Consider the following 16,388-nt stretch of genomic DNA (forward strand, 5'->3'; position numbering starts at 1 on the left):
GCCATGTTTACTCCTGTTTTGCACAGGAAGAAACCAGGGCACCGAGAGGTCAGGTAACTCACCCAGGATGGCACAGCTTCAGAGTGGCAGGACCTGAGGCTACACTGAGGCCCGTCACACAACATGTCCTACGGTTTTAACCGTAACACTGAACTGCTCCCCTGGCACTTGGGTTCCTCTCAGGCTGGGATCCTGCCTCGTCATTCCCAGTGCCTAAGTGTTCACACTGACTGTCTCTACGTGAAAAAGGAAGAACATGAAACCAGACTGAAGGGCTTTCTCTTTAAATCTGGTCCAGAACTTTAAATAGTAATTGTGTTCACACTGAGGCCTTAAACAGAAAAAAGACATTTATCCTGATGGACGGATATGATAATACATTCTTCGAATGGCATCTCAGGCACCAAATCAGCTGTGTAGCGCAGAGCGTCTACTGAGCCCGGGGGTGACTTCCTCCTTGAGGCACATTCACATTCCCTACCAGCCACAGAACTGCCCGAAGGACCACACAGCAGAACCGAATGGCCCGTGACACCAACAGCGTCACCTTTGGCGCATGTCTTCCTACGGGTGGTATTTTCAGACGGTCTCCAGCTTCAAGCAAACAAAACTTAGGCGGGCTGAAGTAGGTTCTGCCCTCTCTGGTGTTTGATTGCACTGTGAGAGGACCTCCTCAGGTCTGTGATGCACATGATCACAAAGCGGGGGGCTGAGACCATCTCCTTCCCCCTCCCACCCCAACCTCAGCCACGCTCACTAAGCTCAGTCAATGCTTCCAGTGACCGATGGTCAGTCAATGCTTCTAAGTGACTGCTGGTCACCCAGTGTTCTCCTACCGCATCAGGAACCCCCTAGGAAGGCAGTCCATTCTACTTGGGGCTGAAATACGTATTCTTAAAATTTCAATCCTCTGTCCCTACCTCTCCCCCTTGGGACCTTGCAGAACAAGTCAGATGATTTGTTCCCATAAGAGCCTATAGTTATGTAAAAACAATGTTGATGACCTGAATTTTCTCTAAGCTCTAAGGCTCAGCATACCCAGTTCCTTCACATTGTTCTTCAAGTGTCATGAATTCTGCAAAGAAAATCATGGTGTCCACCTTCTACTGGACACACTCCAGTTTGTCCACGCCCGGTATGAGATGAAGCTTGATTCTTCAGGCCAGGGACCTGAATCATTACTGGGGCCTAAACACTCATTCACTGGTTTGGGGCTATGGGTTGTGGCAGGTCTCTTAGCTTTGGAGGCAATTCCTTCCTGAACAGCTGCCTGACTAAATCGGGAGGCCTGGGTCCCCGCCAAGTACATGCTGTTAGAACAAGCGCACAGAGTCAGCCCCAGAGAATGGGCTTATCTGCAAGGTCACTGCCGGTGCTCCAACCACAAAAATTCAGGGCCCTTCTAGGAAACAGGACCACTCGCCTACTACAGGGCTTTGGTTTTTTTCCCCACTTGTCTTGCTTTGGGAATCGATGTGCATTAGGAGGAGCCAGAGGGTGCAGGGGCTGCACCGAAGTGGGCACATAAGAGCACACACACCTCCTGGCATTGGTAAGAGGTCTCTCCTGCTGCCCCTGGAAGCGGGAAGGAGGTTCTGGGTTGCAAAGCCCAGAGAATTCGTTTAAAGCAGAGTTTCTCAACTTCAGCACTATTTTGCAATTTGGAACCAGACAATCTTCTGTTGGGGCTGCCCCATGCACGGGCGGCAGATAGTCAGCAGCACCCTGGACCTCCACCCACTGGATGCCAAGAGCTAAAAACTAAACTAAAACCAATCTAAAAACAAAAACTAAACTAAACTAAAAACAAACTAAACCAAACTAAACATAAACTAAAAACAAAACTAAACGTACCTTCAGACATTACCAAATGTCCCCTAGTAAACAAAACTGCCCAGCTGCTAACCAATGGTTTCAACCCACAGGGTCTCGGTAGCTGAGACGGGGCTAAGGGCGGGGCATCCGCCACTTCAGCTTCCCTGTTTTATTGGTGCTGAGAGAGGTGATGGCTGCTGGCTGATCAGTAAGGCTTCCTGCTCCCTCCATTACTTCAGTGGTACTCAGTCCTGCAGCCTGTTAGAGCTCCTAAAACATACACATTTCTGGTCCCTGGCAGGACTGATCAAAATAGAATCTCTAGTAGAAGAACACAGGCTCGGGTATTAAGAATTCTCAGGTGACTCTGGTGCACAGCTAGGGTCAAGGGTCAGAGAACCACCCCACGCTGCCTCCGTTATTGACCTTGGAAAAGCCACTGTGGGCGTCTCTGGAGATGGGTGTGGTTGGGGGTCTGCCCTGCAGGGTGGATGCACAGCCCCTCTCTATTGTGGGCACCAGTCTCAGGGGGCTGGGGCATAGAACCCTTACACCCTTGCAAGAACCGCACCTGCACAGCCAAAGGGCGAAAACACACACAGGATGTGCTTAACTTGCTCGGCGTGGTTCGCGTGTTTTCTGTTGGGTCAAATAAATGTCTGTAGGTAAGAGGTAATATAGAAGCCAGAAGGCATATTCAAAATAACAGTCTCAACTGTTCAGCACAGGGCATGATGTACCCAGGAAACAAGTCTTGTCTCATGTAGCTTAAACAATTATTTATGAACAGTGTGATTAATTCAATCTAATTCATTTCTGGCTTTCTTCTAGCAGAAGGAGCTCTGCATTCCTTGTTTAAGGAGTGGCATTAGAACACAGCGATTTCTACTGACTCATTTCTTAGGAAACGCTTATCTTTACCAGGGAGCTCAGAAATTAACTGTTGAACCAAGATATGAACAATACTATATACACAATTATAATAACAACAATTATACCAGCTTTCATTCTTTGAGCATCTTCTGTGTAACAGGAGCTGGGCTCAGATCTGCACAAATACTATCGTATTTATCCTCAACAAAAGCCCTTGGAGATGGGCCCTAATAGTATTTCCATTTTACAGATGAGGAAACACAGCCAGAGACATCAAGTCACATACTGAAGGTCGCACCCACAGCAAATGACAGATCTCAGCGCCAGGTGCCCGCACCTGCGGCCATGACACCTCCCCAGGAGGCCGTCTGTCTGGCTATGCATCGGAGTTCCCTTTCCTCTAAGCCAGAGGCAGGAATTTTCTCGGTGGAGGGGATAATGTGTAGGCTGCAGCATTTTAGCCCAGAAAAGGGCACCCTGAAGAGTAGCTTAAGCTACTTGACTATCAAACTTCTGGGGGCACATTCCGCAAAAGGCAGTAATTTTTCTAGTCTTGAGGATTTGGGGAGGAAAAAGCTTTTCTGATGTTGTTATTGTTTTGATTCCCTGATGTGACTCCAACAGGAACAAAGTTTCCCGAAAGGCCGCTTCAGGCTGGGAGTGATGGGCCGGCTCTGCAGCTGCGTGGCCAGTGCGGTCACACAGGGACCCGGAGCCTGGCCGAACGCTCTGCTGGCCGCCATCCTGAATCTTAGTAACTTTACTCTCTGAACGCGTAAAGCCTGAAGGGCCGTGGAGCGTGCACTGGCGATACGTGAGCACCGGCGGGCAGGAGCCGTGTGCGCAGTCTTCGTGGACACCATAGGTCCTTGCCGCCCCATTGCATTAGCGATGCCCCAGGGGCACAGGATCCTGGTAGACCCACTCCGCATGAAGAATTCAGCAGGACCCAAAGCAAATGCCAAGGGAACACAACACACACACGAGGCATGTTTCTCCCGCTGTCTCCCTGTCGGCAGCTTCTGCAACATGCTCGCTTTGCATTGGCTTTGTTTGAGTCTCGCTCAATTCCTGGATCGTGGCTCCCAGAATTCTGTGCTCGTGTTTCACATCAGCACATCAAGGACTGAGCACCGGGAAGGCTGACAGCCCTGAGAGGCCGTGTTTTCCATTTGAACCAGACCTCGCCACATGCAGACAGAAGGCGGTGATGTTCTGAGGGAAAGGAATCACCTGGAACTCCACCAGGTCTGTCCTCCCTCATGTTGCCCCCTGCATTAGCCAACCACTCATGCTGAAAACATGAAACGATCCGATGGACAAACCTGTGATTCTGTTCCCTTTCAGCCCTGCCTGCCTCATCAGTAAGCCGAAGGCAGAGTGATAGCAGAACGTGTGTGTATCAAGAAGTGAAATAAAAACAGCCACGCTAGTTTTGTTCACTGCCCGGCAAAAACAAAATACATAAGCATGTTTCAACTACAAAGCATGATTTGTGTAATGTGTGTGATTTTGGCAACTCCACATACAAGTTAAATGTTCTTATGTACATCTGCGCTTAAAAGTGGAATTGCACAATGTAAAGATGAATGGAAAATTTTTGTTAACAATTTCAAATTCTATTTTACATTCCTACAAAGAAAAGGTAAATAGCAAGTAAAATACACTATGACAAGTTGGGGGAAAACTGCAGATGGAAGAACAAGGCTACCTTGTAATACTTTCAATGGCAACTTTTACCCTCCCTTTGAACAAGGGCCCCCCAAAGGTTCATTTCACACTGGGCCTGCCAATCATCTAGCCAGCGTGGGGGAGGCTGCGGGGAACAGGGCACGGTCACCCTCGCCCGTCTGATTCATCCAGAGTAAGTCTGCTCCGGCTCAAGACAATGAGGTAAATGTTCAACCCAATTGTTACCACAGAAGTTCAAGGTCAAGGCCATTAGGTGGCGCTTAAATGTCAAGCAACTTTCCAACATTAGCCTCGAAGGATCCAAAGTAAATCAAAGCTAAATTATTTCCTCATCCATCGGTAATCTTCCAATCCACAGTATGAAAACCTTTATTTAAAAGGGGAATTCTGGTGTGCTCGATTAAAAGCTGCCAAGGGATTTCACACTGAAAAGCAACTGTTTCAGGTATGGGATTAAAAAATACCATTTTAAGTGGTAAAAACTTACTTGAGTATATAAGGTGAACAATAAGGTCTAGAAAAGCAACCATCCATTCAACCAATAAACATATTGACCAAACAATGTGTTACATCCTGGGGGAACTTTGGGGAATAAAATCGACATGTTACCTGCCCTCGTGTACTGACTGACAGACAGGCGGGACAGAGAGAATAAAAACTAAACAAAAAATAAATACAATTATAAATGTTGACGATTGTTATTTATAAAGCAAACAACAAAGGACAAGGACTCAAAAGAAATCATTTTTCTGCTGCTATTTTGTAGGAACCTTATTCTCTTTGCTTCTTTCTCATTTTAGATTTTTCCTTATCCTCAAATTTTCCTCCTCTACTGATTCCACATATAACCTAAAAACACTGATCTTGGGCATGGAAATGTCAGAGGCTTACACAGCACATCCACTAAAATCGGTTTATTACTGAGCTGTGCTTGGTAAGAGTGAGTCTGACTCACTAATATTTTGCCTCCTTCTAGAGAGAAGGTACATGTAGCTCCAGAGATGCTTTGTCCAATAGAACGTTTTATGTGATGGGCATATTCTACATCTGCGCTCTCTCACCCAGTAGCTGCTCTAAACACCTGGCTACTGTGTGCTTGGAATGTGCTGAGCGGTCAGCACAGAAAGCCCCTTGGACAGCACAGCTGTACAGATTTCCAAGTCAATGGAAAACCCATATATGAGGGGCATTGAGGGTGGATGATGGAAGGTGGTAGCCAAGATCCAAGTTAGATAGACAAGAAAATCTCTAGGAAGCACTTGCAGAAATTCTCCGCCTTCTCAGGAACTGGGCGAATGTCCTAGGTTTGGGCCAGGTCTCAACTTGGAGAGCCGGGGAGACATCTAAGGCCAGCACGAAAGCAGAGAAACCCGTCTCCAAAGCTACGCGTTGCACGCCCTCTGTTTGTGTTGACAGACTTATAAACGGTCTGTTCTGTAGCATAATTATCTCCCCCACGAGGACAGAGCTTTACAGCTAGCAGAGCAATCCCAGCCAACAAGTAGCAAGACAGGCAGGGGAGGGATTATTTACCCAATAAGCAAAACTGGCATCCTCGGCAGATTTCATATACAGAAAAATCTCTGCGGTTCCTGTTAGCACCCCGAGTCCCTGCTGTGCCTCGGATCACCTGGGCTAATTGTCAGAGAAACAGTTCAGCAGAAGAGAAGCCAGGCCGGGGGGAGAAGGGCAGGAGCGTTCCCTTACCTCCTTGCCAAGTCTCACGAGGTCCACCTTACAGGCTCGGAGGCTACAGCAGTGAGCAACTGGCAAGATCCCCGGCGTTTACCCAGTGGACAACGAACTCCAGAATCAAATCCCCGAAGAACCCCAAATCAAATCACTGCGGTTTGTTCTCATCGGCTGTTGCCCGTGTGACCATGTGGACATGGTCTATAAGGTCATATTGTGCCTCCCAAGTGGAGAGACTTACTTGGCTTGAAGATGACCGCGCTGAGACAAGCTTCCAAAAGAATTTCCCCCCATAGGTCACTAGTTAACATGAGACTCAAAAGGAATCTAAGACTTTTAATATGTGTCATACCCTGAAACACAATGGTCCAGTAAAGCACACACTGGACCATTCAGATCTGTGAAAATCTAGGACTGTGGTTCTCAAAGTTTAATACACATATGAGTCATCTTGGCAAAAACACCATTTCCCTAACCTGCCCCGATTCAGTGAATGGGGCCCAGAAATCTGTGTCTTTGCTATGTTCCCAGGTGATTCTGATGCAAGTGGTCCACCAACCTTACTCTGAAGGAAGAATGACCAACAAAAATAAAAATAAAGGCTGCAAATAAGAGGACATGATTATGTCCTCCAAACCAACAATATTGCATGGAGAATAATGAAAGACTTTGGGATATTTAGACTACAGGGAAGCCTCAGAAGGGATGTATAACCAAGATAAACAGAAAGAGTCATTCCATAGAAAAGATATATCTTGGTTCTCTCTTGTTCCAGGCAGAATGAGGGACAATAAATAAAAGTCACAGAGGTGGAGACTTCCAACTCAATATGAGGAAGACCTTTTCAAACTCAGAGTCCCCCAACCATTAAGCAGGCTCATCAATAGCATGATTCTGTCCTTGCAGTATTTCAGGTGGAGACTGGGTGACCATCACCAGTGAAGACAACAAAACTGCCAGTTAGACAGCAATCCCTTCAGCTCCCGTCAAACCTTGCGCACAGCCCAGCCCTGCCCACTGTAGGGGATTATCTGCTTACATGTCTCTTTCCCCAGTTGGGCTGCGAAGTTCAGGGAGGCACCACTTTTCTCTTTTTATCTCCTGCCTCATATACAGTGCCTGGAATGATAGGGGGTCAGTGCTTGGTTGCTGTGAATCGAACCTCAGAATCTAGTAAGTCAAGTTCCAGAATCTGCAAACCTGGACTTCTGCGGAGCTTCCTATAACTTCAAATGAAAAATTTGGATTTTACTGCAGTCACTTCTGCTCTTCCGAGTGAACCTTCAGCAATACCCTGTCTTCTCCTTCAGTGAGGTTTTAAAGTTCCCTTCAATAAAGGTCTTATAATTTTCTTTTACATTTCTAAAATAACTTCAGTTATTGCTTCTATGCATGGTGGCAATTTTCCTAATTCACAATCTAATTGTTTCTTTTTAGTATGTAGGAGAGACTGAATGTCCTGTGTTACCTAATTCTGGAAATCCTTGTGAAATACTAGTTTCCACATTTTATAGTAGCTTTTCCTGCTAATGATCATATTGTTTATAAATAGTGGCAGCTTTGCTTTTTTTCTAACTTTTGTAAATCATATTTCTTCTTTCTGTCATTTAGATTTTGTATATACAATGTTGAGCAGAAGGGACAAGGCATTCTTTTTCATTCCTGACTTGAGTAGGAATCTATACACTATTTTCTAAGTTATTTCTTCCCTTCTCTGCCATTATGTTTGCTGTGCGTTTCCTAAAGTGGAAAAAGTGAGTTCTGTAAGACTGAAAGGGGTACTGGCGGATGGGGGACAGAGCTCGACTACCAGGCTGAAGGTGTGACAGGGGAGAGAAGATGGGTCCAAATTCACTAAAGCAGTTCAACTGAGAAATATTTGGTCTTACAGGACTCAAATGAGGAGTTCTATAGTCTAGAGTAACACAAATGCCACGAGAAACAGTTCTGCGAACAGGCCATCGCTATCCAGATGAGGCAGAAAAGAACAAATGCCCCAACTGAAAACAGTGTGAAAAGCACATGGTGTGCAAACTATGGAAGGAAGAGTTCAGCATCACTGCTGCCGAGGTGGGCTTCTTTTAAACTGATTATTTCTTTGACTAGTCGGTTCCCACAGACGGGAGTCACAGGAGATTACTAAGAGTAGGCCCATCTGTCTTAACCTTATTTCCTTTTTTGAAAAAAGACTAAAAAATGCCTGTATTCGAACAAGTTACTAGTCTTCCATGGTTTGTAGAGAAGAAAGAGAAATATGAGCAGTCTGGCAGTTCACAGACTGATAAATGGGTCACCAAACTTATGCAGATTCAAGATAAACAGCCGAAGCCCCAAGGGGGGCTGGGCAAGGCGGAGCTCCGCAGTCAGGAAGACCTGGGTCTGAATTCTAGCTTCATGGTTTACTGTTTGTGTGACTTGGGGCCAGTTATTCTGCCCCTCTACACCTTGCTTTTCTCATCTTTAAAATGACAATAATTATAATACCAACCTCTTTGCTTGGTATAAAAGTTAAATGCAATGATGGATTCAAAGTTCTCAAACACTGTGAGTAACTGGCACGCTCTCTTCTGGAATTACGATATTCATCATAATTATCATCCTTAATAATGGAAGGAGGCCTAGTACTTCGCCAATAGATGCTTTGGATGAGGAAAAGGAAGGTGCACGAACCAAATTCCAGATTTTACACATGTACCTACCAGTTTGTTCCGGCATCATTCTACATCTCTGTGATTTACTTTTTGCCTTTACGGATGGATTTTACATTTACTTGGACTCAACTCCATATATATTTTCAGTATCAGCTGACTGGCTCTTCTTTTCTAATTCTTTCCGCCTGCCTTCGCATATGCTACTTCTCCCCCAGAGCCACAGACACGGGTCTGGAGTCAGTGACATAGCAGGTGATTCATGGAGACGGGGGATACTCAGGAAATGGGCTCCTGGCTGGGGGATTAGGGGAGCGCATAGAGAATAATTCTCTTGGGGTCCAGCACATTGAATTCGAGATTCCTAAGAGGCACCTACACGGGGCCGTCAAGGAAGCGAACTGGATCTTGTGGTCTGGGGCTCAAAGGACACCTATGACCTGAAGACGCTAATTGAAGAGAGGCCGGCAGCACGCTTTGTCGGTTAAAGCTATGGATGGTTAGATCGCATCGAGTGAGAATGTCGTCTGAGCAGAGTATCATGAACCAAGCCCTGAAGAACTCCAACATTCAGGGGCCAAAAAGAGAAAGAAGAACGAACCTGCAAAAGGTGCTGAGAAAGAGGTGCTGGTGAGTCAGGAGAACCACCTGGCAAGCACGGTGCTCACGAAAACGTGGAAAATATTTCAATAAGGAAGTTGGGCCGACTCTAAGAGGCCACGTAAGGACAGTGTTTGCAAAATTGGAAACTTATGTATGACACGTTAACCTAAGTTCAAAGGCAGCAGGAGATGGGGGGATGTATTTGCAAATTCTGTAACAAAGGATTCATATTCAGAATATAATAAAGAACACCCAGAAATTAACAAGAAAAATACAACGAAGTTGTCACATAAAGCACCAAACATATGAAGATGCAATTCATGTATCAGTAACTTTTACATTAGTTAATAATTAATTTAAAAGAAGTTCAGCCTGCCAAATCACCTGGGATGTGCAAATTAAATGAAAGAGCATTTTTTAAATCAGCAAAATAATAAAAGATGCACTATATTCAGTGTTTGGTGAGGAGAAGGAGTAGAGGCTATTTTCACACCCTGCTGATGAGAATGCAAATCCTGACAGTGTTCTAGGAGGTCAGTTTTACAGTAAACACATTTTTTAATGCATAAACATATCAATAGAGCAATTTCCCTTTTGGGAGCAATCTGAAAGAAACATTGATATATGCATAGAGAAATGTGTTCAGGGACATTAAGAGCAATACACTCGTTAATAGGAAAAGATTGGAAACATCTACATATCCACTAATGGGAAATAATTAAATAAGTTTTGATATGTATTTTTAGTACAGAAGACTACGGAACAGTTAAATAAGGAGTTAGAGCTGTATGTTCGGAGGTGGAATGATCTCTAAAATGCACTGTTATGAGGTAAAAAGCGAGACACAGAAAGGTATAGATTGACCTCAGGTATATAAAATAAAGGGAGAAAAAAATCTCTTGAGTTTGCGTATTTTTCTGAATGTTTGCAAATGTATTGAAAAGATCCCGAGACTAGTGTTAATCGTCTTTGAGGTCAGGGGAGGATGAGCAGGATAAAAGCAGAATTCACTTTTGTTTGCTTAAGTTTTGTGTTTCTTGAATTCAAGTGAATGTGTTGCCATCCTGCTTGTGGGACTTTTAAGAAAAATATGAATTCTTCTCAAGTTGTGTTAATACAACTGATGAGAGAATTAACTGTGTGATTCATTCATTAATTTCTGCAGAGTTTAAGTTCCCAGTGTGCGTCAGGTGCCGTGCTGGGGATGTGGTGTTCAGCGGCGGACGAGGCAGGCAGGATTCCTGCCTATGGAAGGCTTGCGCTCTAATGGATTCAGGTTTCAGTCTCTTCTCTGCAGAGGCTGCCTCTCCTCTTATAAGATTTCTTGCCCCCACAGAAAAGTCCTCAGACCAACGTCCTGCCCTTAATGAAGAAAGGCAAGGAGCGAAGTGGGGAGAGTATACATACCCACAAGCCACCTCTAAACTGCTCTCTCTGATTTGCAGTAACACTGCAGATTTCCAAATGCAGCAGGTATGTAGTAAGTGCAGCATTAGCAACATAGGGTTTCCTGGGCTGCGCTAGAAACCCCCAACCTCATTCTATGACTGTTTTTATGGGAAAAGGCTCCCCCAGTCCTAAACAGCCATCCTAGCCAATCCATTGCTGGCGCACACTCGGTCTGTAAGTTGTGACAGCCTGTACTCGGGCAACTGCTACCTTAATAGCGAAAAACCATCAGGCACCCACTCACAAGGTCTTGTGCACACACTTTACTTCGTGGTTGGATTCTTTCTACGACACTCATCGAGGCATAATAATTAGCAGAGAATGTCAGCCTATAGGAATGCCCTTTGAGGCCCTTCCACCAGCTGGAATCTCAACACCACACTAGGCTTTAGCTACAAGTCTGCCCACACGAGCAGCAGAAATTGAATTCATGCTTCTGAACAGCCTCTGAGGCAAACAGTTTATGTTTCATAGCAATTCCTATTTTTTTCTTCTTCTTTTCTTACACATGCAAATGCAAATGCCTCAGTTCTCAGTTGCCAGAACAGCTGAATGTTGTCATCACCAGAAAAATCAAATGCTTGTCTCAAAGAAGTAACTGCTCTTTAGAAATTCCCGTGCATCTCAGGGAAAAGAAAAAAAATGTTGTTGACAATTCAGCTTTGCTACAGGATGAATGTACTCAACGTACATGATTTTTTTATAGCTGAGAGCAACTCTAGCTCAGGGTAGCCAGAAAAATTCTCAGGGTTTGGAGAGAGGCATCATGACTTGTCAGTAACTAAACATTCAACTCAGAGGTTATTTACTCCCATCCCTGTCTCCCATGTGACCTTGGGTGCATCACTTGACCTTCCCGTGCTCTTTCATATTCCATTTCGTTCTTCACTCTGTTCTCTCAAGGAAGCTGAAATTGCTTTGTTTTATCTCCTCCAACTCTCAAGTTCTTATAAAATGCTATTTTGTATTCTCTTAAGCCAAACCAGCTTCTCTCCAACTCATATCCCCATTCTAGATAGTTACTTCCATTATATCATTTATCACATGACATTACTTACTATCGCATATTTATCATTCTATTTATTTTATCATGTTATTTTCTGGCCATATGACTACTACTTCTATTAATATTAGTAACATTATTAGTGCTAATATAACCTCTTACTATGTGTCAGGCAGGCCCTATAGGAAAACATTATCCCTAATCGTCACAAAAGCCCTATGAGATGCATATTATTACTACCACTGCTTTTACAGTTGAGGAAGGTAAAGGCGAGGGAGCTTATACAAACGCGTGGTAGCATCAGCGAAGTCCAAACAAAGTCTGTTTTACCCTAGCAGTAGATACTATTAACTAAGTGCTTAGTCGGTGTCAGGCTCTGTACTATGCACTCTACATACATTAGCTAATTTGATCCTCCCAAAAGCCCTGTGATGTAGATATTGTCATTGTGATCTCGATTTAAAAAAAAGAGAAAGAAATTTAGGTCGAATGGTTAAATGACTCGCCCCTGGTCAGAGAACGACGGAGACTGTATCTGAACGTAGGTCGGTCTCCCCGAGATCCTGGGTCCTTACCTGCTACTCTATTTCAGGACCAGATGGTAGGATTTTTCTCGAATCTTTGCAAACACTGTTTTGCAAAGATACACAGGTTTTCAAGAATAACCCCTCTGGCATTTTATTGTACGTACCTCAATATGAAAAATAAATACATGTATACACATGCTAAATAAAAAAGAATAACTCCTCGGGAAACAAACCCCCCGAGAGCTGCGCCGTGTGAGCCGCGCAGGGGAACACGGTCCGTCGGGCCCCTGGGCACTCACCGCAGCACGTGCGTGGAGCCGTTGACGGTGGTGCTGGAGCAGGGCACCGTCTGGCCCGGGACGGAGGGTCTCCAGTAGCGCTCATCGTCACAGCAAAGGATGCTCAGGAAGGCACGTCGGAACGACTTGTTGAGGAAGGCGTACAGGAAGGGGTTCAGCCCCGAATTGATGTAGCCGAGCCAGAGGAAGGCGGTCCACACCTGCCCGGGGACCGTGTAGTCTATGAACGGGTCCACGATGTTGGTGACAAAAAACGGGGCCCAGCACAGGCAGAAGCAGCCCATGACGACGCACAGGGTCTTGGCCGCCTTGGCCTCTGCCCGCAGGCGGGGCCCGCTGTGCCGCTCGCCCGGCCCGGGCCTGCTGTCCGCGGGGGCGCCCGCCCGCTGCAGCGCCTGGATGTGGCGCGCGTGCGCGGCCGCCGTGACGTAGATGCGGTGATAGGCCAGCACCATGAGCCCCAGCGGGATGTAGAAGGCCACGGCCGAGCACGTGACGGCGTAGGGCTTGTTCACCAGGAAGACGCAGTACGTGGCGTTGGCCTTGTGGCCCGACCTCCTCTTCTCTATCTGGGAGGCGGAGGGGGCGAGGAGCACGGGAAGGAAAGGAAGTGGGCAGAGAAGGGAGAAGGGGGGAGGGGAAGGGGGGGAACAGGGCAAAAAAAAAAAAAAACAGGCAGAATGAAAGAAAGGGGTAAAGGGAAAACAAGGTGGGTCAGTAAAGCTTTCTTTCTCCTGTAAGACTGTAGCACGTAGAACCATGACGGCAGAAAAGAAACAGGAGTTCATCCCGGAGCGCGGAGGGCTTGTCTGCACCCACGGGGCTGAAGGAGCCAGGAAGGGGCAGAAGTGAAGGGGGGCAAAGCCGTCCTTGACTCCATCTCCCCAACCGACAGCGGAGGCAGCCCCCTCTCTTCCCTGTTTGGGCACACTGTGTATATCTGGTAGCAAAAGTCCTCAGACTGCAGCTCATCTTCTTCAAGACTATGTTGGCTTTCTGTATGACTCAACATTTCCCATACAAAATTAAGAATTAGCTTATCAATTTCCATAAAAATCTTCCTGGATTTTGATTGCATTAAGAGTAGAATGATTGAGGAAAACTGACATCTTCACAATGCAAAGTCTTCCAATTCACAAATACGGTAATTCTTTCCCTTAAGTCTTTTCAAATTTATTTCGGGAATATCTTATATATTTTATGTAAATGGTTTTCACATCTTTTGTTAGATATATTCCTAAGGATTTGACTTTTTATTCTACTGCAAATGGTACCATGTTAAAATTCTTCATCCTAATTATTTGTTGCTGGTATGTGAATTCAGTGAAATGTTTTTGTATATTGGTTATGTATCCAGCAACTTTGTTAGTTACTAATATTTCATTTCTAGATTCTTTTGAATTTTCTCCCTGAACACCCATGTGATCTGCAGATGACAGTTTCATTTCTTCTTTTCCAATCTTAATGCTATTGTTTCTTACATTATTAACCCTGATAAGACTGCCTATATAATTTTGAATAAAAGAGGTTATAGTGGACAGCATCATAACATTCCCAGTTTAAGGAGGGGAGGTTTCAATATTTTACTATTAATTATGGTACTTTATTTTCTGTAAGATTTTTGTCAATGCTCTCTATTTGATTGAGGAAATTCTATCCTTAGTTTGGTGAGAATTGTTTTTTTAGATCATGAACGCATACTGAATCTTGTCAATTCATTTTCTGCAGTAATGAGATGATCATGAGGGTTTTCCCTTCTTTCTTTTATTAATACAGCAAATCACATTGATCATGTTACATTCCTGGGATAAACCTCACTTACATTGGATACATTATTCCAGGAATGTAACATAATTAATGTGATTTGCTGTGTTAATAAAAGAAAGAAGGGAACTCTTTTAAGAATTGGAAGACTTGTCTCCCGACTGTAAACTCTCCCTGCTGACAGCTCTCAGCCACCAGCCTTCTCCTGGAACAGCCCCCGGCTGAAGACAGCTGCTTACCCCAGTAACACTCTCCCTGAGGTCAGCCTGCAGTCAGTTGGAATACACACAGAAGTAAAGATGTGAATAAAAATATATATGGGATACACACTATTTTATTACTTGTGCACCCATTTAGTATCTTGCCCTCTAGCATAAGGTTACAGGTTACAGGACAGCTTTCTACTGGATCGACACTTTTATAAGGAGATGTTTGGAATATCTCTCTTTATCAAGTACTATTACTTGCTTAAATTAATTTTATCATTGATAATAGAAGAGCTATACCAGCTTTCTTTTTTTTTCTTTTCGCATTTTTTAAAAATTTCAGCATCATTAATATAAAATCAGATGGGCAACATTGCAGTTACTAGACTCCCCCCATTATCAAGTCCCCCCCACATACCCCATCACAGTCACTGTCCATCAGTGTAGTAAGATGCTGTAGAGTCACTACTTGTCTTCTCTGTGCTGTACTGTCTTCCCCGAGCCCCCCTCTGCGTTATGTGTGCTAATTGTAATGCTCCTTATTCCCCTTTCCCCTCCCTTCCCACCCACCCTCCCCAGTCACCTTCCCTTTGGTAACTGTTAGTCCATTCTTGGGTTCTGTGATTCTGCTGCTGTTTAGTTCCTTCAGTGTTTGCTTTGTTCTTATGCTCCACAGATGAGTGAAATCATTTGGTATTTGTCTTTCTCCGCCTGGCTTATTTTCCTGAACATAATACCCTCTAGCTCCATCCATGTTGTTGCAAATGGTAGGATTTGTTTTCTTCTTATGGCTGAATAATGTTCCATTGTGTGTATGTACCACATCTTCTTTATCCATTCATCTACTATACCAGCTTTCTTTTGATTGACATTTGCATATTATATTGTTTCATTATTTTACTTACAACCTTTCTGTCACCTTATATTTCACAGGCCTCGCTTACAAGCAGTATCATGTGTTATGTATTGATTGGTTGATGAAAACATTGTGACTAGTGAGTTACAGAAACCTAACCCTGTTATTTCTCCTAGGAGCAAAGATTCAGAATTTACTAATTCAATGTTTGTAGCAACTTTATAGAACCTAACTACTAAGAATACTGAGGATCAACTGTATTGTGAACCTGTGGATTGTGCTAGCTTCTCTCTAGGCAGATTCAGTGTGCAGGTGAGTGGGAAGACATGAAATACAACACATATTATCATGGAGCAAATGCATGGCTTGTTTAATAGTGAGCAGATGCCCCATTCTCCAGTGACGGGAAGCAAAGAGGGAATGCCTTTTTCTCACTCCTTCAGTGAGCAAAAGTTTTCTAGAATATTTCCATTGGAAATTTTATGTCATAAGATGGGAGTGCTGTGCCCTCAGTAAAAGTTCTGAGGCACAAAAGTTTGTGTTCAAAGGTCTTCTCCATATAGGAGTGCGTTTAACACAAACATTAAGAGCATGGGCTCTGTGGTGTCCGGTTACCCTGCGCTTAGATTCATATAGTCCCACTGCTCCCTTCTGATCTGACTTCAGCTAATAAGCTAACGTCTCTGAGCCTCAGTTTCCTGAGGACAATAACAGAATCTACTCCAGAGCAGTGTTGTGAGGTTCACAGGAATGATTAAATTAACCTGGGGTGGGCACACAGGAGTGTCCAACATGTACTGGCCAATATTATTAAATTTTTGGAAACCTGAATTTCATTTCCCCTGAGAATGGTAAAACTGAAAGTTTGAAAGAAGAAAGATAGATTCAATAAAATATCCATACAGTCTCCCTTGTACGGATCCCCTCTCACTTCTCCACTCCTTTGTCCCCAGCATGTCTT

General features: G+C 44.4%; 1 protein-coding gene across 7 annotated transcripts in view; it reads right to left on the reverse strand.

Moving 5' to 3' along the window:
* Window positions 1–16,388, reverse strand: part of HTR4 (5-hydroxytryptamine receptor 4) — a 152,101-nt gene that overhangs the window by 39,149 nt on the left and 96,564 nt on the right. For 6 of the 7 annotated variants that reach the window (XM_073221968.1, XM_073221965.1, XM_073221966.1 and 3 more), the window contains one exon: window positions 12,602–13,170. In XM_073221968.1, coding sequence (XP_073078069.1) covers window positions 12,602–13,170 — 569 coding nt within the window. Of the gene's footprint in view, window positions 1–12,451; window positions 13,171–16,388 lie in introns of those variants that run through there. The other variant, XM_073221969.1, reaches the window with a different exon arrangement.

This window comes from Manis javanica, chromosome 14, assembly GCF_040802235.1.
Source record: "Manis javanica isolate MJ-LG chromosome 14, MJ_LKY, whole genome shotgun sequence".
In the NCBI taxonomy this organism is placed as follows: domain Eukaryota; kingdom Metazoa; phylum Chordata; class Mammalia; order Pholidota; family Manidae; genus Manis; species Manis javanica.